The 24,796-nt window shown below is 38.0% G+C and overlaps 1 protein-coding gene across 6 annotated transcripts; it reads right to left on the bottom strand.

Annotated features, from left to right (window-relative positions):
- Window positions 1-1,899: 1,899 nt before the first annotated feature.
- SRSF12 (serine and arginine rich splicing factor 12) lies at window positions 1,900-24,463 on the bottom strand. 6 transcript variants are annotated; one of them, XM_061427841.1, is made up of 6 exons: window positions 24,309-24,389; window positions 21,094-21,145; window positions 16,154-16,500; window positions 15,209-15,332; window positions 14,890-15,031; window positions 1,900-7,959 (listed from the first exon to the last, which is right to left on the bottom strand). In XM_061427841.1, exons 5-6 carry the CDS (start codon window positions 15,018-15,020, stop codon window positions 7,590-7,592), a joined length of 501 nt encoding a protein of 166 aa, XP_061283825.1. In that variant the 5' UTR covers window positions 15,021-15,031; window positions 15,209-15,332; window positions 16,154-16,500; window positions 21,094-21,145; window positions 24,309-24,389; the 3' UTR covers window positions 1,900-7,589. The 6 variants fall into 6 exon arrangements, with proteins under 6 accessions (XP_061283825.1, XP_061283823.1, XP_061283827.1 ...); XM_061427839.1 differs by lacking the exon at window positions 24,309-24,389 and adding an exon at window positions 23,856-23,944; XM_061427843.1 differs by lacking the exon at window positions 24,309-24,389 and adding an exon at window positions 23,856-23,940 and having other exon boundaries at window positions 15,209-15,320.
- Window positions 24,464-24,796: the final 333 nt, after the last annotated feature.

The following is a 24,796-nucleotide window of genomic DNA, read 5'->3' as shown; positions in this document are numbered from 1 at the left end:
TCCAATGAGTCAACTCTTTGCATGAGGTGGCCAAAGTACTGGAGTTTCAGCTTTAGCATCACTCCTTCCAAAGAAATCCCAGGGCTGATCTCCTTTAGAATGGACTGGTTGGATCTTCTTGCAGTCCAAGGGACTCTCAAGAGTCTTCTCCAACACCACACTTCAAAAGCATCAATTCTTCGGCGCTCAGCCTTCTTCACAGTCCAGCTCTCACATCCATACATGACCACAGGAAAAACCATAGCCTTGACTAGACGGACCTTTGTTGGCAAAGTAATGTCTCTGCTTTTCAATATGCTATCTAGGTTGGTCATAACTTTCCTTCCAAGGAGTGTCTTTTAACTTCATGGCTGCAGTCACCATGTGCAGTGATTTTGGAGCCCAAAAAAATAAAGTTGGGACCGGATGCCATTATCTTTGTTTTCTGAATGTTGAACTTTAAGCCAACTTTTTCACTCTCCACTTTACTTTCATCAAGAGGCTTTTTAAGTTAGGTTACTGTAAATCATGTGATCTTTGAAACCACACCCTGAATTTTAAAACTAAGAAAACAGGATTATGTTTATGAAAGATAATCAAGATTTTTTGATCACTCTTTTGCTAACTGGAAAAGCCTACTTAAGAACATTCCAATTTTCAAAAATTTACTAAATGTTAAAAATCAAAATAACTGAGGAAAAGATGTGATAAATCAAGCATAATTTACTGTTCAATTGTAGACTCTATGTAATTAATGAGTATATGGGTATTCATTGTAAGATTACCTCACTAAAGATTTCTACAACAAAATATTAACAGAATTAGGGAAAATGAAGGCTGCTTATACACATTAAAAATTATAATGAATATCCTAGTAGCTTCCCTCGTGGCTCAGTCAGGGAAGAATCTGCCTGCAACGCAGGAGACCTGGGTTTGATATCTGGTTGGAGAATATCCCCTGGAGAACAAAATGGCAATGCACTCCAGTATTCTTGCCTGGGAAATCCCATGGACAGAGGAGCCTGGCAGGCAGTTCATGGGTCCATTTAGCGATTAAACCACATTACTCCTGTATTATACACAAATTGAGTATTTGCCAACAATTCCAAAAATTCATTTACATTAAATATAAAGCACAAATAAGTCAATCTTTTGAGGCTGTAAACTGAATATTTTTTCTTTGCACTTTCAACTAGGCTGCTTATTTGGTCCTAACTTCTAAAATAACAGAACTCTAGTCAGTGACTGAAATACCAAAATCATTGTAAATTAAGAACTGAAAAATTAGAGAAATGATAATGTATTTAAGCACTGGCTTATTTGGGAAATGTGACAATTGTTATTTAATGTTAATGTTGAAATAAATGTTAAAGCTTGAAACTAAATTTAGAGGAGTAGGAGGAAGTAGGTGGAGACTATTGAGATTCTGAAGGGCATTTATCATAACTTCCCACGGTTTGAGAGGAAAGTTAAAGAATGATCCACAAGCAGTGTAAGGAAATACCTGTTTGTATGAGATGCCAAAAGGAGAAGAAAGGGGATGGCTAGAGGACTGGTTGAAGAAGGCAATGGCAACCCAGTCCGGTACTCTTGCCTGGAAAATCCCATGGATGGAGGAGCCTGGTGGGCTGCAGTTCATGGGGTCGCTAAGAGTCAGACACAACTGAATGACTTCACTTTCACTCTTCACTTTCATGCACTGGAGAAGGAAATGGAATCCCAGGGACGGGGGAGCCTGGTGGGCTGCTGTCTATGGGGTCGCACAGAGTTGGACATGACTGAAACGACTTAGCAGCAGCAGCAGCAAAGGGCTGGTTAGCACTGAGGTGACCAGGAAGTAGATGGACAAAGCAGCATGCAACTCTCTGGCTCCCACTCTTTAAAACCTCTGATGCTGAATTAACATCCGTGGAGCTAATGAAAAGTTAAAAGCATTTACATTTATTCTTCAAGTGTAGTTCCACTTTCCATGATAGATATTCATGTAAAACCACATTTTAGTCAAAAGTAGATAACAGGTGATGGACAGAAGTGTGGTCACCGAAACCTCTTTGAGTATTAGTTATACTTGACTACTGACAACCAGCTAAGAGCACCTTATACAAGTGCTTTTCATGAGATACCATGGAATAAAATTTTATTATCCATGTTTTTAAGTGGCATTAAAAAAAAACTCCACATAGATTATATGACAAAACTAGGGAATAAATTATAAAGTATAAAACAATAAATGGTTAGACTTAATATGCACATTAAAAATTATAATGAATATCTTAACAAAACTAGAGCCTGAGTATTTCTAATTCAGCTACATTGAACATTTTAAGGTTTACTGACAATGATGAATGTAAATGCTTTTCCTTAAGGTTCTTATGAAATTATGTTTCAGTGTTAAAATAAATTTAAGTAACACTCCTTCTCATTTTTAAAATGTAAAAATGCCCTGAAACATTCAATCAATTATACAGCTTACATCAGAGTACTTTTTCCTCAAGGTGTAAAGTATTACAACAAAGTGGATACTGCCTCACAAATTTAATAGGAATGGTTTTCAGTTTCACCTCACAAAAAAAGCATTAATTTTTTTTCTTACTACTGAAACAGGGTATCACTTGAGCCTGGAAGACTATTTTATATTGTGATTTCTGTTGAAATAAGTCAATTTAACAGCATTTTAAGACTACTTATCAGGAGTAAGCTAAGAAAACTACAATGTAGTTATTTCTTTAGGAAACAGCTGCTCATAGCAAAGAATCCTGGGTTTCCTCAATCTACATCTACATCCATTTCCAAAAAGCATATAGTTCTTAGGTATTTAGTTCATATAATATACTCCTGAATTCGGGAAGCTGTAACTTTGCTTCTTGTTTCAGTTATACTTTTCCTGAGAAACTACTCATCCTACACAAGCTGCAATACGTAAGATCAAACAGTAATAAATGTGTGGTCAAGTTATTCTCTCATTTGGAGACTGACCCTTTAAATTTTCTATCCACATTCTGAAAGAACCTGAAACCTGACACACCAGTAAGATATTCCTGATTTTAATTTATAACCTATTTAAATACTAGTTTATAAACTAAGTAGGCTTTAAGAGGTAGGTTTAATATGGTGTTTTAAATTGCATAATACATTTAAAAATGGTAACCATCAATCCCCTTGAGCATCTACTTCCACAAGTTGATACTTTTTCATATATTCAAAATTGTTGTATATTCCTAAAACAAAAAGCTTCAAGAAGAGTAATCATATAACCCTTTCCCCCAATATAATTAAAACATTATACCATGTTTTGTGGGGGGACTATTACTGGGGTATAGTAGCCTAGGTTTATTTTTAACTTCCCAATTTCTTCACGACTCCTTTATAGTCCATCCACCTTCTTTGTGGACTGTCCCAGCTCTACTGTGTTCCTGGGATGGGATCAGTGCATCAGGAACATTCTCTAAGTGTGGGGTGGGCCCCGGAGGCATTCAGGGAAGCCCAGTCAAGAATGAAGTGCTTAATCCCCTGAGGCTGTTTATGTGAGGCAATGGGGCCTGGTCTGGTATGCACAAGCTTGGTTAATTTGCTTGATTTAAGAGCATCTTGAACAAGATATAAATTTTGCAGAGGGCCTAAACTGACCTGGAAGACCAAAGCTGGAGCTAATGCTATGATCCTAAATATCCTATTTTCATCAAGGGAGTGATTCAGATGCTAAGTTCATAATCTTCACTTAATGCTTAAATGTTCTCTAATTGAATATATGAGTTTTGAGACTGGTATCTGGATGTATCACTGAACCACTGGTTTTTAAACTACTAGGAGTGACAGACTTGTTTTAAAATCTACAGGTGCTAGATCTGAAGCTTTGGTTTCATGATGCTGGATTAAGATCCTCTGCATAAGCAGCAATGCTATACAAGTACTCCAGATACTCTGCCACCCTGTTTGGAAAACAAATTTAATTTTTAACTCCAAGTAGGAAATTACAATTTTAATGTAGTTTAGAATCATGCTGCTACTGCTAAGTCGCTTCAGTCATGTCCGACTCTGTGCGACCCCATAGACAGCAGCCCACCAGGCTCCACTGTCCCTGGGATTCTCCAGGCAAGAACACTGGAGTGGGCTGCCATTTCCTTCTCCAATGCATGAAAGTGAAAAGTGAAGTCGCTCAGTTGTGTCCAACTCTTAGCGACCCCATGGACTGCAGCCTACCAGGCTCCTCCGTCCATGGGATTTTCCAGGCAAGAGTACTGGAGTGGGGTGCCATTGCCTTCTCCATAGAATTATGGGCTTCCCTGAAAAGCTCAGTTGGTAAAGAATGCACCTGCAGTGCAGGAGACCCTGGTTCCATTCCTGGGTTGGGAAGATTTCTGGAGAAGGGATAGGCTACCCACTCCAGTATTCTTGGGTTTCCCTTGTGGCTCAGCTGGTAAAGAATCCACCTGCAATGCAGGAGACCTGGATTTGATCCCTAGGTTGGGAAGATCCTCTGGAGAAGGGAAAGGCCACCCACTCCAGCATTCTGGCCTGGAGAATTCTAGGGTTGCAAATAGTTGGACATGACTAAGCAACTTTCACTTTTCTTTAGAAGAATTGTAAAAGTATTTCTAAATGTTTCTTCTTTTAAACTCTGATTTTGCCTCATGCAATGGGACTGGAATAAAGAGAGATACTTGTATTTATTTATAATAGAAGAGCATGTCTTAGAATAGTAGTATCTCAAGTTAATATATATGTATCTCAGATAACACATCAAGTCCTGAAATTAGTTAATATTGTACATTTAGAGATAACTAACCCAGTGGCACAAGATTAAATCCTATCCTGATAAAAAATTTTAGCATGTTCCCCCATTATCTGTCTGCAGCTATACAGCAATTAGGAGAAGGCAATGGCACCCCACTACAGTACTCTTGCCTAGAAAATCCCATGGATGGAGGAGCTTGGTAAGCTGCAGTCCATGGGTTCGCTAAGAGTTGGACACGACTGAGCTACTTCACTTCACTTTTCACTTTCCTGCATTGGAGAAGAAAATGGCAACCCACTCCCAGTGTTCTTGCCTGGAAAATCCCAGGGACGGCAGAGCCTGATGGGCTGCGGTCTATGGGGTCGCACAGAGTCGGACACGACTGAAGTGACTTAGCAGCAGCATACAGCAATTATGTGTATTATTTACAAGAGAAAGAAAACAAGCAATCAAAGTGGCCATCTTTACCTTCTCTGACATATCTGATCCTCTATGAATCCTGAAAAAATGGAGGTAGGAAGTGCCCCTATATTTAAACTGGGGAAGTACCTGAATAAATATACTATCTTTAAAGGAAATGATCACAGATAGGTGATACATTTGCTTTATTTAACAATCTTACCCTAAGTACCCTCTCTTATTTTTGGCCCAAGAAACAATTCTATAGCAGAACTGAATCCTAGAACAGATGAACCCAGAATACAATTTTCCAGGGTATCAGCATAATTGTTAATCAACTTCTACTCACAGAACCCAGTTTCACTGAAGCCTATAATTGTTTTTTTTTTTTTCCTAATTCTATTATCTCCTTTTCCTCTAAATATTATCTTAGTTTAGCATATATCTGTCAAAGACGTTCGTCTTCCAAAAAGACAAGCAAGCTGATCAGGGAGGGCAGTATGGAGCCCAGCCACCACCCAGCTACAAAGTCTGTTGTGTGACCTTGTTTGTGCATGTCATTTAACCTCTCTTCATCTCACTTACCTTATCTGCAGTGGTACTGCCCTCATAAAGTTTTTGTGATGAGTGAGTAATGTTAAACTTTACAGAGCATTGCCAAGCACATATTAAATAATCATAAAGTTTAAACTATTATCATTCCAGTTTTTCCATCAAACCAAACAGCATCCTCATAAGCAGTCTAGCAATTACAGTGGACAAACCAAATCAGAGTAAATCGAAGGATTAAGCATGTTCAGAAACACTGCCTTATTAACTTTTTACTGAAATGTGATTAAATGTAGACACTATAATCAATTCATAGTTAGTATCCACAATAACTACATATATGTGTACATAAACCAAAACATTTATTTAGAAAATACAAAAAATTACTGTTTGTCTTGCTCTTTCTTCAGACTATCCTTTCAATTTTCAATAGTGCCACATAATTTTATAACTAATTTTTATTACATCTGAACACCTCAAAGAGCTGTAGTTTTGAAATAAATTTTGCTATGATTAAAGAGAGAAAATCTATTCAGAAAGTACAGAATACACGAATTTACGGTACTTATCCAATTACCACCAGCATATAAATTATTTTGTAAAGTTATTTCTTACACACAGGATGTAAAATGCAAAAAAAAAAAAAAAAATGGAATTTGTATTCAAAACAAACAGAAGCAACACTGGCTCCTATATGCTAAAAATATAAAACAGATTTTTTTTTTAAGCATTCTAGATACAAATATTAACTGTATGGGCTGAGAACTTTTAATTTCAATATAATTCAACAAGGTACACAAGTAGAGCTCTATAAATATATCCCCTATAATAACCATATGCAAAATCATTTTATCACAAATACTACCAAACCCTCTGAAAAACATAAACTACAAACACATTTTTAAAGAAATTCTGTTTTAACAACTACAAAAGAATATCAATAAAGCTATTTGGCTTTAAAAAACGAAGGGCAGTGTAATGTAAATCCCGTACTGAGAAGATGTTTTCTGAAAATGCAGTCTTGAGTTTAATACAAGGTACTAAACATTTTCAAAAATAAACAAGACTTATTCTAATACCATTTAAAGTCTTGAACAAAAGCTCTAAAAAGAAACCACTAAGTAACAGATGAAAAGTAGGTATGCAGAATTAATGGTATAAAATGTGATTTTATATAAAATGTACCAATCTTCATATGTATAAGGCTTGATATGAATATTTTTGGACTATGAGTGTTGCACATCATTTTTATAGCAGTCTCAAACCATTCAAAATTCAGTATTTTTCAAATGTTTTGATATTTCTGACATGAATGAACATGATACAGGATACAACTTAGTATCAATTTATCTATACTGTTCCACTCAGGAACCTTTTTTAAGCCTAGGAAAGAGTATCTTTTGAATGCTTGATCTCTACATAAACTCTACTTTTAGAAATGTCAGTATTTTGTGATACAGAACTAATACCATCAGGAATTGCCCCAAGTTTAAAGAGAAAACACAAAGGAGACGTACAGTGTCAAACAGTCTTAAGTTTGCCTTATGCAATTATATAGTCATCATTACTTTTACATGAAAGTGCTTTAAAGTAAAAAATATTTTTTTTAATTACTGTTAATACTTAATATCCAAATCAAAGTTTCTAATTTAGTTCCACTTTATACATTTCCTCTAAAAAGTACTCTTCTGCCACAATGTAAGCAAAAAACGGTCCATAAAATGGGACATCACTCACATCATATTTGTGGTGTGGGTCCTTAGACCAAATCTTCATTAACCCAAGTGAGAGAGCCTTTATTTCTTATACATGCCCAAAGTAACTAATATCAACTCACATTTTCTGTAAGCCTTCAAGAATTTTTATTCAACATAATGAGAAGTTTAATAACCTATATTAACACTACAGAGCATTCTTCTGTTGCTGTTCACCAACTGTTTTTATGACGGTAACTCCTCGATCTGGAATGTGATCGAAAATGAGAGTGTTTCGCTGTTTGTGCTTTTGTTTCAGAATTGGTATACGCTTTGGGAGATTTACATGGGGATCTGGCTATGGAGTCAGAATGTCTTCCATGTGATCTTGATTTTGTTCCTGAGCTAGTCTGCTTCTGAGGTGAGCTTGACTGTGATTTTCCTATTGACTTGGACCTTTTCTGCAAGGACTTGGACCTTGACCGCTCTCTAGAACCAGAATTCCTTCTTGGAGTTCTTGACTGCCTTGCTGAGGTAGACCGCCTGGGTAGTGATTTGGAGCGAGATTTAGATTGGCTGTAAGAAAATCGCCTGTGTCGAGACCTGCAAACATCCATAACGTCAGAGTATATATTTCGTACAAAAATAGTTAATAGGTTAGGAAACAACACTTTCAGGAACTTATATACTTTACATAACATTAGTTGCGCTTTTGTTGGAGAAAAAAATTCTAATTTTATTATGAGTGCTTTTGGTTCAAAAATATGTACAAGTTTGTAATATTTGACCAAAAGATTTTGACTTTGCTGGGTATCTTTTATGAGTCAGTTCTGAAAAATATATTTTGCATATTTAGTCTGGGTTACATAATTCCTAAGAGGTAAGAAAATCTGAAAGGGGAAAAAAGATAAAAAGAAACTATCTAAGAATATTAAATAATGTTAATAAAAACAAAAACCTAGATGGAGGACTTCTGAATCTTGACATGACAGAGCAACTTGTTCTAGAACAATCTTCCCATTAAAAAAAAGCTATATTAAAAGGCTAGATTATATTCTTTGCAGCCAAAGACGGAGAAGCTCTATACAGTCAGCAAAAACAAGACTGGGAGCTGACTGTGGCTCAGATCATGAACTCCTTACTGTGAAATTCAGACTTAAATTGAAGAAAGTAGGGAAAACCACTAGACCATTCAGGTATGACCTAAATCAAATCTCTTATGATTATACAGTGGAAGTGAGAAATAGATTTAACGGACTAGATCTGATAGATAGAGTGCCTGATGAACCATGGACGGAGGCTCATGACATTGTACAGGAGACAGGGATCAAGACCATCCCCAAGGAAAAGAAATGCAAACAAGCAAAATGGCTGTCTGGGGAGGCCTTACAAATAGCTGTGAAAAGAAGAGAAGCGAAAAGCAAAGGAGAAAAGGAAAAATATAAGCATCTGAATGCAGAGTTCCAAAGAATAGCAAGGAGAGATAAGAACGCCTTCCTCAGAGATCAATGCAAAGAAATATAGGAAAACAACAGAATGGGAAAGTCTAGAGATCTCTTCAAGAAAATTAGAGATACCAAGGGAACATTTCATGCAAAGATAGACTCGGTAAAGGACAGAAACGGTATGGACCTAACAGAAGCAGAAGCTATTAAGAAGAGGTGGCAAGAATACACAGAAGAACTGTACAAAAAAGATCTTCACAACCCAGATAATCATGATGGTGTGATCACTGACCTAGAGCCAGACATCCTGGAATGTGAAGTCAAGTGGGCCTTAGAAAGCATCACTACGAATAAAGCTAGTGGAGGTGATGGAATTCCAGTTGAGCTCTTTCAAATCCTGGAAGATGATGCTGTGAAAGTGCTGCACCCAATACGCCAGCAAATTTGGAAAACTCAGCAGCGGCCACAGGACTGGAAAAGGTCAGTTTTCATTCCAATCCCAAAGAAAGGCAATGCCAAAGAATGCTCAAACTACCGCAAAATTGCACTCATCTCACATGCTAGTAAAGTAACGCTCAAAAGTCTCCAAGCCAGGCTTCAGAAGTACGTGAACCATGAACTTCCAGATGGTCAAACTGGTTTTAGAAAAGGCAGAGGAACCAGAGATCAAATTGCCAACATCTGCTGGATCATCGAAAAAGCAAGAGAGTTCCAGAAAAACATCTATTACTGCTTTATTGACTATGCGAAAGCCTTTGCCTGTGTGGATCACAATAAATTGTGGAAAATTCTTTTAAGAGATGGGAATACCAGACCACCTGATCTGCCTCTTGAGAAATCTATATGCAGGTCAGGAAGCAACAGTTAGAACTGGACATGGAACAACAAACTGGTTCCAAATAGGAAAAGGAGTACGTCAAGGCTGTATATTGTCACCCTGCTTATTTAACTTATAGGCAGAGTACATCATGAGAAACACTGGGCTGGAGGAAGCACAAACTGGAATCAAGATTGCCGGGAGAAATATCAATAACCTCAGATATGCAGATGACACCACCCTTATGGCAGAAAGTACAGAGGAACTCAAAAGCCTCTTAATGAAAGTGAAAGTGGAGAGTGAAAAAACTGGCTTAAAGCTCAACATTCAGAAAACTAAGATCATGGCATCTGGTCCCATCACTTCATGGAAATAGATGTGAAACAGTGTCAGACTTTATTTTTTTGGGCTCCAAAATCACTGCACATGGTGACTGCAGCCATGAAATTAAAAGATACTTACTCCTTGGAAGGAAAGTTATGACCAACCTAGATAGCATATTGAAAAGCAGAGACATTACTTTGCCAACAAAGGTCCGTCTAGTCAAGGCTATGGTTTTTCCTGTGGTCATGTATGGATGTGAGAGTTGGACTGTGAAGAAAGCTGAGCACCAAAGAATTGATGCTTTTGAACTGTGGTGTTGGAGAAGACTCTTGAGAGTCCCTTGGACTGCAAGGAGTTCCAACCAGTCTATTCTAGAGGAGATCAGCCCTGGGTGTTCTTTGGAAGGAATGATGCTAAAGCTGAAACTCCAGTACTTTGGCCACGTCATGCGAAGAGCTGACTCATTGGAAAAGACTCTGATGCTGGGAAGGATTGGGGGCAGGAGGAGAAGGGGATGACAGAGGATGAGATGGCCGGATGGCATCACCGACTCGATGGATGTGAGTCTGAGTGAACTCAGGGAGTTGGTAATGGACAGGGAGGCCTGGCGTGCTGAAATTCATGGGATTGCAAAGAGTCGGACACGACTGAGCGACTGAACTGAACTGAGACAACACTTATAAAACAACTGTTAAAAGGCATTGGAGAATAACCAACAAAAGCAGAACTTGAAGGGTTATAAGCCATAGCTCTTTTCCTGAGACCGTTTTCCAAAAGCCAGAATGGGAGAATTAAGCTCAACTAGAAAATAGCTACTGGACTAAGCTGAAGAGACAGAGCTTGGAATTCAGGGCCATCAAAATAGCTAAGACTTAACAGACAAAAATCCTAGAGATGAGGAAAATGCAGATAAACCACCTCACCCCACCCTAAACTCTGCCTATAAATTTTCCTTAAGTCATTGGCCACTATCTACTTTGCACATGTAAGACTCTAAGAGGTTAGCCAAAAACAGCAGCCGAAAGATTAAAGAACTGAGTGAACAATGCAAAGAAACAGAGGAAAACAACAAAATGGAAAAGACTAGAGATCTCTTCAAGAAAATCAGAGATACTAAGGGAACATTTCATGCAAAGATGGGTACAATAAAGGACAGAAATGGTATGGACCTAACAGAAGTAGAAGATATTAGGGAGAGGTGGCAAGAATACACAGAAAAACCATACAATAAAAGGTCTTAATGACCCGGATAACCACTATGGTGTGATCACTCACCTAGAGCCAGACATCCTAGAGTGTGAAGTCAAGTGTTCTTAGGAAGCATCGCTACAAATAAAGCTAATGGAGGTGATGGAATTCCAGCTGAGCTGGTTCAAATCCTAAAAGATGATGCTCTTAAAGTGCTGCACTCAGTAGGCCAGCAAATTTGGAAAACTCAGCAATGGCCACAGGACTGGAAAAGGTCAGTTTTCATCCCAATTCCAAAGAAGTGCAATGCCAAAGAATCTTCAAACTACCAAACAACTGAGCTCATTGCCCATGCTAGCAAGGTAATGCTCAAAATCCTTTAAGCCAGGGGTCTACAGTGCAACTTCCAGATGTACAGGCTGAATTTAGAAAAGGCAGAGGAACCAGAGATCGAATTGCCGACATCCACTGGATCATAGGAAAAGCAAGGGAATTTCAAAAAACATCTACTTCTGCTTCACTGACTATGCTAAAGCCTTTGACTGTGTAGATCACACAAATTGTGGAAAATTCAAGAGATGGGAATACCAAATCACCTTACCTGCCTCCTGAGAAAACCATATGCAGGTCAAGAAGCAACAATTAGAACAGGACATGGAACAATGGACTGGTTAAAAACTGGGAAAAGAGTACATCAAGGCTGTATATTGTCACTCTACTTATTTAATTCATATGCAGAGTACCTCATGCGAAATGCCAGGCTGGCTGAAGCACAAGCTAGAATCAAGATTGCCAGGAGAAATATCAATAACCTCAGATACGCAGATGACACCACCATAATGGCAGAAAGTGAACAGGAAAGAGCCTCTTGATGAAGATGAAAGAGGAGAGTAAAAAAGCTGGCTTAAAACTCAACAGTCAAAAAATGAAGATCATGGCATCCAGTCCCATCACTTCATGGCCAATAGTGGGGAAACAATGGCAACAGTGACAGACTTTATCTTCTTGGGCTCCAAAATCACCGCAGATGGTGACCACAGCCATGAAAATTAAAAGATACTTGCTCCTTGGAAGAAAAGCTATGACAAACCTAAACAACATATTAAAAAGCAGAGACATCACTTTGCTAACAAAGGTCTGTATACTCAAAGCTGTATGGTTTTCCAGTAGTCATGTAAAGATGTGAGAACTGGACCATAAAGAAGGCTGAGCCCCAAAGAATTGATGCTTTCCAACTGTGGTGCTGGAAAAGACTCCTGAAAGTCCCTTCGACGGCAAGGAGATCCAACCAGTCCATCCTAAAGGAAAACATTCTGAATATTCACTGGAAGGACTGATGCTGAAGCTCTGATACTCTGGCCACCTGATGCAAAGAGCTGGCTCACTGGAAAAGACCCTGATGCTGGCAAGGAGTGTGGGCAGGAAAAGGGTGTGACGGAGGATGAAATGCTTGGACGGCATCAACTCAACGGACATGAGTTTGAGCAAACTCCAGGAGACAGTGAAGGACAGGGAACCCTCTGTGTGCTGCAGTCCATGGGGTCTTGAAGAGTCTGACAGGACTGAGTGGCTGAACAACAAACAATGTAACTGCAAACAAAAACCACTGAGGTCACAGAGTTTAAGCAACAGTCTTAATCCTCTAGAACTATAACTAGAACAAAGTAGAACTATACTGTCTTATAAGAAAATGTGGTTCTTTCTATTCCTGATACTCCACAGTGACTGGGAACTGAGTCTTTTTTTGTTTATTTTTCTCCAGACAAGTAGTATACTTTACTGCCACTAGAAGGCAGAAAATGCTGTGAATATTCACTTCTCTAGATCAATCAGGAGAAAAGTTGGTTGATTAAGGCTCTAATGCATTTGGAAACAGCTTATATTTTTAATGAATCAGATGGACAATTTTCTCCTTTTCTTTTACTCTTTTTCACCAAGACCACTGGTTATCATTTAGTAAGTTAGGAAAGTACTGCTTTAGGTACAATATTATATCTAGTTTGATTTTTTGTATATAAACCATTAACTTATAGTAATGTGAAATGCTGAATATCATTCATACTACTCAAGTCCTTTGTGAAGTCAGAAGCAATACCAGTGGTATTGGTGTGACTTTGCTACACACATGGCATATAAAATTTCTTAATTTGTTCTCACCACATTTTAGGTTCTATAAATGTAACTTGTATTTGAGTATATTGGTGTCAAAATCTCAAATAATCAGTAGTAAAATGGCTTTCCTTTAGCCATGGAACAAAATGGATTATTCTCCACAGATTCATGGGAGGTTTATATTCTTACACTATCAGACCAAGTATGATAAAAAGAATCAAATTCCAGACCAAAACATAACTGTTCCTAAATATTTCTTCACCCACCTTGGTGATGGCTCAATCCTGACCTGGGTTCTCCTGGCTTATAAAAGGAACTCAAGGCTTCCTCTTACTTGCATGCCTCCCTAAGAATGTGCCAAAATCAAAACATTTGGTTCAAACCCAAGGAGAGGGACTGATCTGACATGTTAAGATTCTAGGGCTCTGAATCGGCCACATTTTCTAGTAATCAGGATTCTCAGATATTTCTCTCTTCCTGTCTTTTCTTTCCACTTGGTTGGAGGGACTGGAGCCAGGCCACTTTACAGTCTTGTTTTTAGAACTAGGTACTTGGGGTAAAGACTGTCTAGCTCAGGTACACACACCCTATGTTGGTGTGTCTTCCTTGTATAGGCTCCTGGGAGTTGAGGAACGGAGAGAGTGGAGTGAAAGTGAGCTGCTCTACAGATCAGCTCTGATTTGAGGTTATGTTGTCATTGGACAGCTTAGATATATGGCCCGGAGAGCCAACTCTTTCTTTTCTTATCACTAACTGCGCCATGTGGCATGTGGGAGCTTAGTTCCCTAACCAGGGATCAAACCCAAGATAAGTCCCCTGCAGTGGAAGCCCGAAGACTTAACCACTGGATTGTGAAGGAAGTCCCAGGAGAGTCAACTCCTTTTACTCATAGAAAGAGTGTAAATGCTGATCAATCTATACGAACAGAATTCACCTTAAAATTCCATATGCCTATAAAAAAACTACAGCATTAAAACTCAAGAGAAAAACAGTAAGTGGTAGAATTTAGGTATGCTAATACAATTTCAGTTATGACTAAAACAGCATCAAGTAATTTCCACTGCAATTTCCTATTATTCTAATAGAAACTAACTCCTAGCAGGAAAAATAGATAACTTGTAAATATCTTTTTCTTAAAAATCTAGTGCTTTTATATTTTCTTCCTACAATACTACCATACTTGGAATTTATTTTTGAAATAATTTGCTTTTTATAAATACATTGATTCACATTTTGGTCAACTTTCTTTCACAAATGATTATATTTTATTTCACATGAGTTTTTAATTATCAGGCCTCATATTCTTAATTTGGGGGTTCATTTAAAAATTTTTTATTTAAAATCCTCATTTTATTGTCTAGTATACAACTTTAAATTTTTGCTTTTTTCCTCAGTATATATTATCTTTCTATTAGAAAGGTTGAACTTAAGTCTGTCATAAAATGAACACACTGGAAGGTATCTAACAAACCCAAGTTAAAATAACAATACATTATAAATTGAGAGGAGCATATCCTTCTAAAAAAGTTGCTTCTTTATTTATATTAAATAAAATGATTCTGGTGTCCTATTTTTGAAAACTCTTTAAAATGTTTTCTGCAAACAGCAGAAAATTAAGTTTTCAATCCCCTTTTATTTTGTACTCACTCTTTAAGGCTATCCGACCGCCGCCTATTTCTTCCCCATGAGGAACTTCTACTTCGGGTTCTCCTTTGGCTAGGGCTTCTTGATCTCCTATGATCACTTGGAGAACAAGGGTGACGTTCTTTTGATTTCATCTGGCCTGGTGCTAGAATATGAAGTTCAAGATTTATAATTCATTACCTGAAAACCTCAATAAACAATCATTCAATAAATAAGCCACTCAAATAGTATTATATTCTGAAATAATTTTAAATTAAAAAATTTGTCATTGCTGAAACTCATCCTGCTAAAAAAGCAAGATCTGCTATTAAGTCACACTTACTTTTGCGATCACCTTGTGCAAACTGTATTTCAATCTGACGGCCACATACCCACTTTCTATTGAGGTTATAAAGCGCGTCTTCAGCATCACGAACATCTTCAAATATGACTAGCTGTTAAGGACACTTTGAACATCAGATATCAAAAATATTATTTTTTTTTAATAATTTACAGGTGGCATGAAATTATTAGGAAAAACAAGCTCAAGTTTTTAAGGTCATATCTCTAACATAATTGAAAAATCAGAAAAAATATCACTATCAAAACAAATGCCCCATTATGATTCTGAAGAGTGAGTCTGAAAATAAAAAGAACAGAAACAAATCTTTAACTGTATTTTTAATGTATATATTAAAAGTTGTAGAATGCATGTAATCTGAAACATGAGAATAAGTCCAACACTGGCTAGTATTATCAAATAAAACATTTAGGCAGGACTCACTCCCTTCTCTTAGGTAAAAGATTTACCAGGTTTTTCAGTATTTCAGGTAAAAATCAGTACACAGAAGCTTTCATTCTGAAATTAAAATTACTTTCATTAAAAGGCTTTTTAAATTAATTTAGGAGAAATTTACTTATAAACAAACGTGCACACATATAAGTGAGCTAAAACATATATTCAAAACCGATTTGGTCCTTTAAAAGTGATCATATTTGACTCTGAACCTACTGCTTTAAAATACCTTTATGTTTTTATTACTTTGGATATTATTATAAAAGAAATATATAAACAATCTGTTAACATCTATGAACAATCTGTTAACATCTGGAATTATATATCCCACGGAACTCCCTTATCTATGTAAATTATATAATAAACCTAACTAAAATGGAAACAAACTATATAAACCAACTAGCTGTATTTCAGGAGGTTGTCACTGGTTTAACTTTTTAAAAACAGAAAAAGCTCAAGTAATGCAATACAAAATGAGACTTAGGCAATTACCTCAGTGTCACTTGATCTTGAACCTTGACCTTTATTCTTTAGGGCTTGCAAGATGGACTTTATAAGAGACGCAGAACCAACAAAATCAGACTTGGCTTTGATCCTGGAACTCTGAGTAAATGTAGGAAAGCCGAAGTCTCAACCTGGTGTTGGCTTTGTCTTTTGCTTGGTAAAGACTTCCCCTCTTCCAGGTCTTTATATTTGTGTCCACCCTCCCTCTTTACTCCTTGATGCTTGAACTTTAGGTGCCTTTTGTCTCGCCTGCTCGGTTTATGCTTGGATTCTAGCTAACAGGTTGGTTCAAACTGAGGGGCGCTTGCCAGCTACTGTGGACTGCTTTAGATTTTCTGAGATAAAGAAATAAACACATTTAATTAGGCAATATTATTTCATAAAATATGCTCCTGAGTATGTGTGTGTATACATATATGTATATGCACATGTATGTAGTCTATGCACATGCACACAGTAAAATAAAGGATATTGAACATAAGCAAATCCTCTTGGGCGGCGGGTGTAGAAGTCAAGTGGAATGTAAACGTCTACTATAGGGCCATATCGACCAAACTCACGGCGCAAGTCCTCAGGCCTGAAGTATTTTAGAAATAAGGTAAAGAAATATGAATAGCTAGATTCAAATATTTTGCCTACAGAAATTCAGTTGAAACCTTCAGAAGAAAGTATATTTTCCAGACTAGAATTATCTAAAATTGTCTCTCATAGGAATCACCCAGGGTTTAGAAAAGAAAGAAAAAATAAAACGACAAATTCTCAGTTCTAAGTTTTGGAGATTCTGATTCAAGAGGTCTGGAAATTTGTATTTTTATAAGCACTCTAGGTGGCTTTTATGTTTATTCAGGCTGGGGATACTGATCCAGCACATTCACTATTTTTTTTTGCTTTTTTAAAACTGAAGTATAACTGATTTACAATACTGTGTTAGTTTCAAGTGTACAGCATGGTGATTTAGTTTTTATATTTTTTTTCACATTCCTTTTCAAATTCTTTTCTATTACAAAATATTGAGTACAGTTCCCTGTGCTATACAGTAGATCCTTGTTGGTTATTTATTTTATATAGAGCATATGCACTTTTGAAAGTTACTTCTATTACCAGACTTTTCAACTGTCAAAATACAGAGTACTATTAACTATTCATTAAGAACACATTTATTTGTCTCACTATAATTTCATATTTATGTTAAATGTTGTCAGATAGCAATAAGATTCTAAAGAAGTCCTAAAGTTATTTCTCAGCCTTTAAAAGAAAAATTGATGCTTTATTAGTAAACATAAAGCAAAAATAACTACCAGAGCCTCAAATCTGGCAAGTATTTTTGAGTCACTTACATGCTTTCTACTGTCATAGATATTAAAGAGGGGACACCAAGGAAACACATAGCATAGTATTTCTCTTCAGGATTTACAATTTAACTGAAGAGACAAAACACTTAGCATTAAAATCTGACATTTATAATGCATTTACATACCAGCCACTGTTCACCTTAAGAACACTTAATTCCCATAACATCTTTACAAATGTTGTTTACAGATGAGGGTAGAGACAGATAAAGTCACCTAACATCACTGAGTCAGCAAGAGACAGAGCTGGAAGCAAACTCCCACAATCTGACACTAGTCTGGCTTCCTAATGACTATATCCTACTGCCTCATGGAGCTCTTAGAGATTCAAAACCAGCTATGAGCATAAAACACAGCTTAGAGGAATTAAAGAGTATTTCAAAACATACTCCATAGAAAAAAGGGCCCAAAGATGAGTACAAAGCTTCTAACTTGGGCAACTGGAAGAAAGATGGTGTCCAAGATAAAAATTAGATAGCTGGAAAAGAGAGTTAGATTGAAGATTGAGGAGAGGCAAAAGAAGAAACTTTCACATTTAGAAATGCCAAATTTGAGGTGATGGTGGAACAGCCATAAAAGTTCTATTCTATGAGCAACTGAAAACTGGTTATACAAATTCAATTTTATTTTTTCTCAAGACTAGAAGTCAGTGATTAAAGCTAGAGATATTAATTTAAGAATTACATAAAGTTTCAACTAACACTGACCAAGTAGCCAATATTATGTTGATATCATGACAACTTCATTTTATTTTTATTCTTTTATTCACTATACCATGCTTAACTGCCTGCCTTTCCTGAGTGACTGTTAACTTTAGATTTAGAGGACAGTGACAATGTCTTTTTCTTTCACTTATTCATTCAACAAATACTTATTGAGTATGTACTATGGGCCAGGCTCTAGGAATATGATGGAGAACAAGAAAGACACAATTCCTGCTCCCATAAAACACAGACTAACAGAGCAAAAATTCTCAACCATTCCTGAATATTGGAATCATCTATAAAGGAGATGTCATAGAAGCAGGCATTCCAGCCTGATCCTTTAATCCCTGACCTAATTTGTGCTTCCCATGATGAGCCCCAGTTATGTTTAATTTTTTTAAGGGTTTCATAGGCAATTCTGAGGCTCAGGGTTGAGAATCACTTCTAAAGCAGATGTCTTCACTAATATATCTCAGTACCTAGCATAGTTGCTTGGCATATAGGAGGCCTCAGAATATACCTGCTGTATTAATGAGTGAAGGACACATTACTGTTACCATTTACCAGTCAAGGAGACTGAAAGTGAGAGCAGTTACCTTGCCCAAAGCTGCACACAGCCAGCGGCAAAGCTAGAATTCAAATGAGTACCTTCATAGGCAACCAATTCCATCAACCAAATGTGAGTGGCTGACAGAAAAGGATACTAGATATATAAAGGAGGCTAGAGCAATGTGTCATAGAGACTTAGAATCCCAGAAGTCTGAGGGAATGAACCTTCTCAAAAGAACTGGCTCTCATTCAGTCTCCACTCCATCTGTTAGCTGTTTTTTTTTTTCATTTATTTTCGTATTTCTGGTGTAATCTATCTTGATATTAAACACCCATGTATCCATCAACAAGATTTATTATGCCTTAATACTTACTATACTTGTAATTTTTAGTATTTTTTAAGAAGTAAGATATTGTTTCCTTCTCCCTTAGAGATAATCACTGGTGTTCATCATTCCTCTACATAACTTTGTATTTCTACTGCAAATCTACATAAATGGCATCAGATTACCTGTAAAATTTTGAACCTTGCCTTTTCCACCCTTGAGATTTCTCCATGGTGTTCTAGTTCACTCACTTTAACTCTGTATTGCTATTGTTATGGATAACCACAATTTTACACACACTTCTATGGGTGAGCATTTAATATGCTTCCTTTTTTTAACTGCAAATTGTACTGTAGCATAGTTTTCTGGGATATACCACTAGCCATGCAATTGATGGGTTGGAGAGTATACGTATCTTCAGCTTTACTACATGTTCTCAAAACAGCCAAATCAACTTTTACTCCTCAAGACATGCATCAGAATTCCTAAGAATCCAACTCCTCACTCCCTGCCTTCTGAAGGATATAAAGTGAATGGGTACCTCATTATTTGAATTTTAATTTCTGTAAACACCAGTTAGGTTCAACATCTTTACATGCTTATGGGTCATTTACTCTAGGGTCAGAATTTCTGGGCTAAAGAGGATATATATATTTAATTTCTATGAAACAGCCAAACAGTTCTGCAAAATGGTTAACATTTTATACTCCTACCAACAACATGTACGATTCAGTTCTGCCCATCTCTGTCAGCACTTTGTATTGTCAGTCTTTTGAATTTTAGCCATTCAAGAGGGTATTAAGTGGAATCTTGCTGCGGTTTCAATTTGCATTGCAATTTGCATTACAATTTTTGCATTTCAATTTGTACATTTGTGTTGTACAAATGATGCTGAGCACTTTTTCACATGCTAATTGGACATTCATATGTATTTCTCTTGAACATTTAGGAGTTTTTGTCCATTTTAAATAATAACATGTCTTTTCATTGTTGACTTATAAAAAAAGTTCATTACTATTCTTAGAAAAAGTCCTTTGTGAGATATATGCTTTCTGAATACTTTCTCCCAGTCCCTGGCTCACCTATTTACTTTCTTAATGAACAGAAATTTTAATTTTGGAGAAATCTGATTTTTCAGTATTCCCTTTTAAGGTAATGACTTTGTCTTATAAAAAATCTGCCTATCCCTAAATCATACAGATATTTTCCTTTGCTTTCTTCTAAAAGCTTTACCATTTTATCTTTTATATATCAATTAATGATCCAGTTCAAATTATGTAGGACAGAGGTCAAAGTACATTTTTTCCCTACATATATATCCAGTTGTTACAGCATCATCTGGTGTAAAGATTTTTTTCTAAAGGCTTTAGTTTAGTGCCTTTGTCAAAAATCAATTGACTCTATATGTGTGGATTATTTACGGACCTTCTTTCTGTTCTATTGATCTATTCGTCTATCCTTAGGCCAATAACAAACTATTTTGATTATTGTAACTTTTTAGTAAATCTTTAAGCCAGGGAATATAAGCCTTCCAGCTTCAGTGACCTTTTTAAAAATTATTTTGGCTATTCAGATCCTTTGCATATTAATATACTTTAGAATTAATTTGTTCCTATTTTTAAAAAGCATTTGATCAGGAATACCTTGAATCCATAATATAATCAATTGGGATGGAACTGATAACATAACAGTTCACCTTCCAATCTAAGAGCACACAGTATATTTATTAATTTATGTTGGTCTTTGATTGCTCTTGGCCATGTGTTGTTATCTTCAATGCAAAGGTTTTTACGTGGTTTTGCAAAACTTATTCCTAAGTACGTTTTTTGATACTAAGATAAAAGGAATTTTAAAAGTTTTTGTTGTTTGCTGTTAGTATATACAAATAGAATATTCACTAAATTTACTTCATATTCTGGTAACTTAAGGAAACTATCAGTTACTGTAGCTTTATGTAAACAAACATGTCACCTAAGAACAGGGACAGGTTTTACTTTTACCTTTATAATTTTTATGTCTTTATTTTTCTTGCCTTGTTGCATTGGTTAGGACCTGCAATAAAATGTTGAATAGTGGTTGTAAGAGTTGACATCCTTGTCTTGTTCTGATCTTAAGGAGAAAGCATTCAGTTTCATCATTAAGTATGTTGTTAGCTAAAGGTTTTTCATAGATGTCCATAACCTGAGGAAGTTCCCTTCTATTACTAGGTTGCTGAGCCTTCCTATCATGAATTCAGCTGGATTTTGTTTAATGCTTTTTTCTACATCACCACTTACACCAATATTAATGTAAGCCTCATACACACTATAACCAAAGAATGCTACTAAGTATGTCCAAGAGAAGTACTTGATCGGTGCTCCCCAACCTAACATGATGTTAAGCATCAAAACAGGAATGTTTTATTTGAGATTTGGGCATTGCTTTGTTTCACTAGAAAACTGTATCTGCCATTAAAAAAATTATACAAAAAGATTTAAAGTTAATATTCTTCCCAATCCACATCTTATTTCACCAGTGAAGAGAAACATAACACAAATTATAAAATTACAAAATGTATTTTTAAACCTTTCCTTAGTTCTTTTGCTGAATTTCATTTCTAACAAATTTTTTGCTAACCTGCATGTTATAATGGCTTGTGCTTTATTATATATATTAAACAGCTACTTTAAAGAAAATTTTTAAATAAAATTTGACTTTGTTATAAAACTAACAGAATTTGAAAACAGGATAAAGAAAACCACTCAAAGAGATTTCTTTCTAAGCTTATTTTCTATATGCGTGGATTATGTGTTTATATAGTTTTTCCCTTCATTTTATATAACTGAAAACATATTGTATATAATTTTATACCCCATTTAACATTTATCCCAATGATTTTCTTTATAAGCATAGCAAATGTTAAAAAATTAAAATGTGTCTAGGTATCATATTGCTAGTTAAACTCTATGCCACCTTGTACAAAAAAAACTATTAAGGTTACATGTGATGATTCTACTTTCGTAACACTAGTCAACAGCTGAGCAGTTTTAGTCAAGATTCTTAATCTCTCTAAAATCTCACATTTTCATCTGTTATATAAGGTTATTGAAAACTTGATAAAATAATATATGTAAAGTTTTTAGTACAGTGCCTGGTACACAATGAGTACTCAACAAATGTTAGGATTACTGTAATTTCACTACTTCAAACCTCCTAGATTTTGATTGCCCTCCCCACCCTTCACTGCCCAGTGGCAATGTTAAAAAGTTGTGGAAAAGATGGAAAAAGAAATAAATAGATCTCAATTATCATTCTTGATTATCTAGATCAGAGATCATGCATCACACATACATGTGTGTCTGTGTGTGTTATCTGGCCTGCACAATGTTTAAACATTTAACAAAAAGTGCTGAAACATGGAAATGCCAATATTTTATAGCTTTTCAAACTACAAAAATGGCAATTTCGTATAATTCAACTTAGATACTGCCAACAGTTTGAAACTGACAGTTTACACACACAAAATACAGGCTTTTGACTTCTTTTGAAAATTAAAACGATGTGGCCACAAGTCCAAATGCCTATACAGCCGTTATCAGCTAAAGCTTGGCAGCAGCCGCTGTCCCCTTGAGATGGCCCATGTTCTTTTCCATTTGCAACAGCCCACACCATTCTATGGGCTTTAACCTGACACCTTCACTCATTCATTCATATTACCTTGGTTGGCTTCTATGGTCATTAGAATTGGAAACCTTACATTTTTTTGTTGGCACTGCTGCTAAGTCACTTCAGTCGTGTCCTACTCTATGCGACCCCATAGACGGCAGCCCACCAGGCTCCCCTGTCCTGGGATTCTCCAGGCAAGAATACTGGAGTGGGTTGCCATTTCCTTCTGCAATGTGTGAAAGTGAAGTCGCTCAGTAGTGTCCAACGCTTAGCGACCCCATGGACTGCAGCCTACCAGGCTCCTCCGCCCATGGGATTTTCCAGGCAAGAGTACTGGAGTGGGGTGCACTGCAATCTTATTCAGTATACAAGTGGTTTGTTTAACCTTACCCAAATTATAAATTTCGCTTTCTATGTAATACACTGATAAACAAGTTGAGCGAAGACATGTAAACACAGGCATAAAGTATGTTAACTCACAGTCTATAGTTGTGACATACATATATATATATTATTAACAGAAATCAAGTTTCTAAAAGAGACTTAAAATTTACTTCTCAAAAGTAAATTATAATGATTACTCCTGATAGCGCTGGAGTCAAAGGCTCCAATATATTTCCAGCCGTGAAGCCCCAGGTAAGTCACTGACACTCTGAATTTCAGCTTTCCCTTATGGACCACAAGATAATCTTGCATAACTATAAAGACTGGGATGGGGAGGAGGGTTGTGGAGAAAATTAAGCAAGCCCAGTGAAACGAAAATGTCTACTAATCCCCCCCCCATCCCCTCTGGCTCCTATTGAGGGAGAAAGACACAGCTATAAGCAGTCAATGTTAGAAACTATGCAGACAGGATTCTCCAAAGGGGGGCGGGTGGGCTGAATGCAACAGAATCGAACAGGGAGTCTCTCCAAACCATTGAGTGTTTACATTGCACTCAAAACTTTAAAGAAAAACACATAAATCTCATTCACTGAAGTTATCCTTTGTATACAGTATAAAATTGTGCAACAAATAAAATTTAACCAGCGCCACCTGTAAGTAAACCAGACTACTGACTACAGGGAAAGGGAGTCGTAAGGCCCAAGGTACGCACTATTCCCTAACGCGTTCTCACCATCCCCAATTCCTTCCCATCTAGGTAGTGAGATGCGCGGCTTTATCCCTGCACAACGACAAAGGAGCGAGACGCTGGCATTAGCCCGAGGAACTCTCAGGGGCGGAGGCGGGGAGTGACCGTGGCTCCCAAACAGGGGCAGCAGGCGCTCCTCCTGTTCTCTCCGCGAGGAACAGGCACCGGCCAGCCGCCCAGGTGCGAGGGGCGGTCAAGGGCGGCGGGGCCCGGAGACGGGGCCGCGCCGGGGCGGAAGGCCGGGCGGGAGGGCGGAGGCGCGAGTCCCGCCCAGGCCCCGAGCAGCCCGAGGACTCCCGCCGGCCTCTGGAGATGCTCCTCCACGGCGAGCCCCGGGCCGGCTGGCGGGGAGGTGCGGGTTAGCCCCGCCGGGCTCTGCGTCGCGGCCGTTACCCGCCCCTCCCCCGCGCCCCAACCTGCGGACCCGCCGCCGCTCACCTGGTGGCGTCCGCGACGTTCCTGACGAACAGGGAGGTGTTGGGGGGCCTCGTGTAGCGAGACATGACCGCTTCCTCCGTTCCCTCGGGGGTTTGCCCGGCCGCCGGGCTCGCTCTGTCTCCCGCAGCCGCCGCCGCCGCCACAGCAGCTCCGCCGGCCCGCGGCGCGACCCCCTCGCCTCGGCCTCGGCCCCGCCAGCGCGCAGCCGCAGAGGCGGGCGCGGGGGGAGCGATGTGCAGCGCGAGTCTGTCCGTGCGGACCACGCGGGGGCGGGGCGGGGGGCGGGTTCGAGCGGCGTGTGGGGAGGGGGCGGCGCGGGGGTCCCGGGATTCGAGGGCCTCTTCGAAGGGGGCGGCGCAGGAGCCCCGGAGTGGAGGGCATCGGGAAAGAGGCAGCGCGGGAGTCCCGGGGGTTCGAAAGGGACTCTCAGAGGGGGCGCCTGGGGTCAGAGTGTAATAGGAGGGCGTGGACTAGAGCGGTCCTAGGGG

Source organism: Bos javanicus, chromosome 9 (assembly GCF_032452875.1).
Source record: "Bos javanicus breed banteng chromosome 9, ARS-OSU_banteng_1.0, whole genome shotgun sequence".
NCBI lineage: Eukaryota > Metazoa > Chordata > Mammalia > Artiodactyla > Bovidae > Bos > Bos javanicus.
This window is presented reverse-complemented; position numbering and strand designations above follow the sequence as displayed.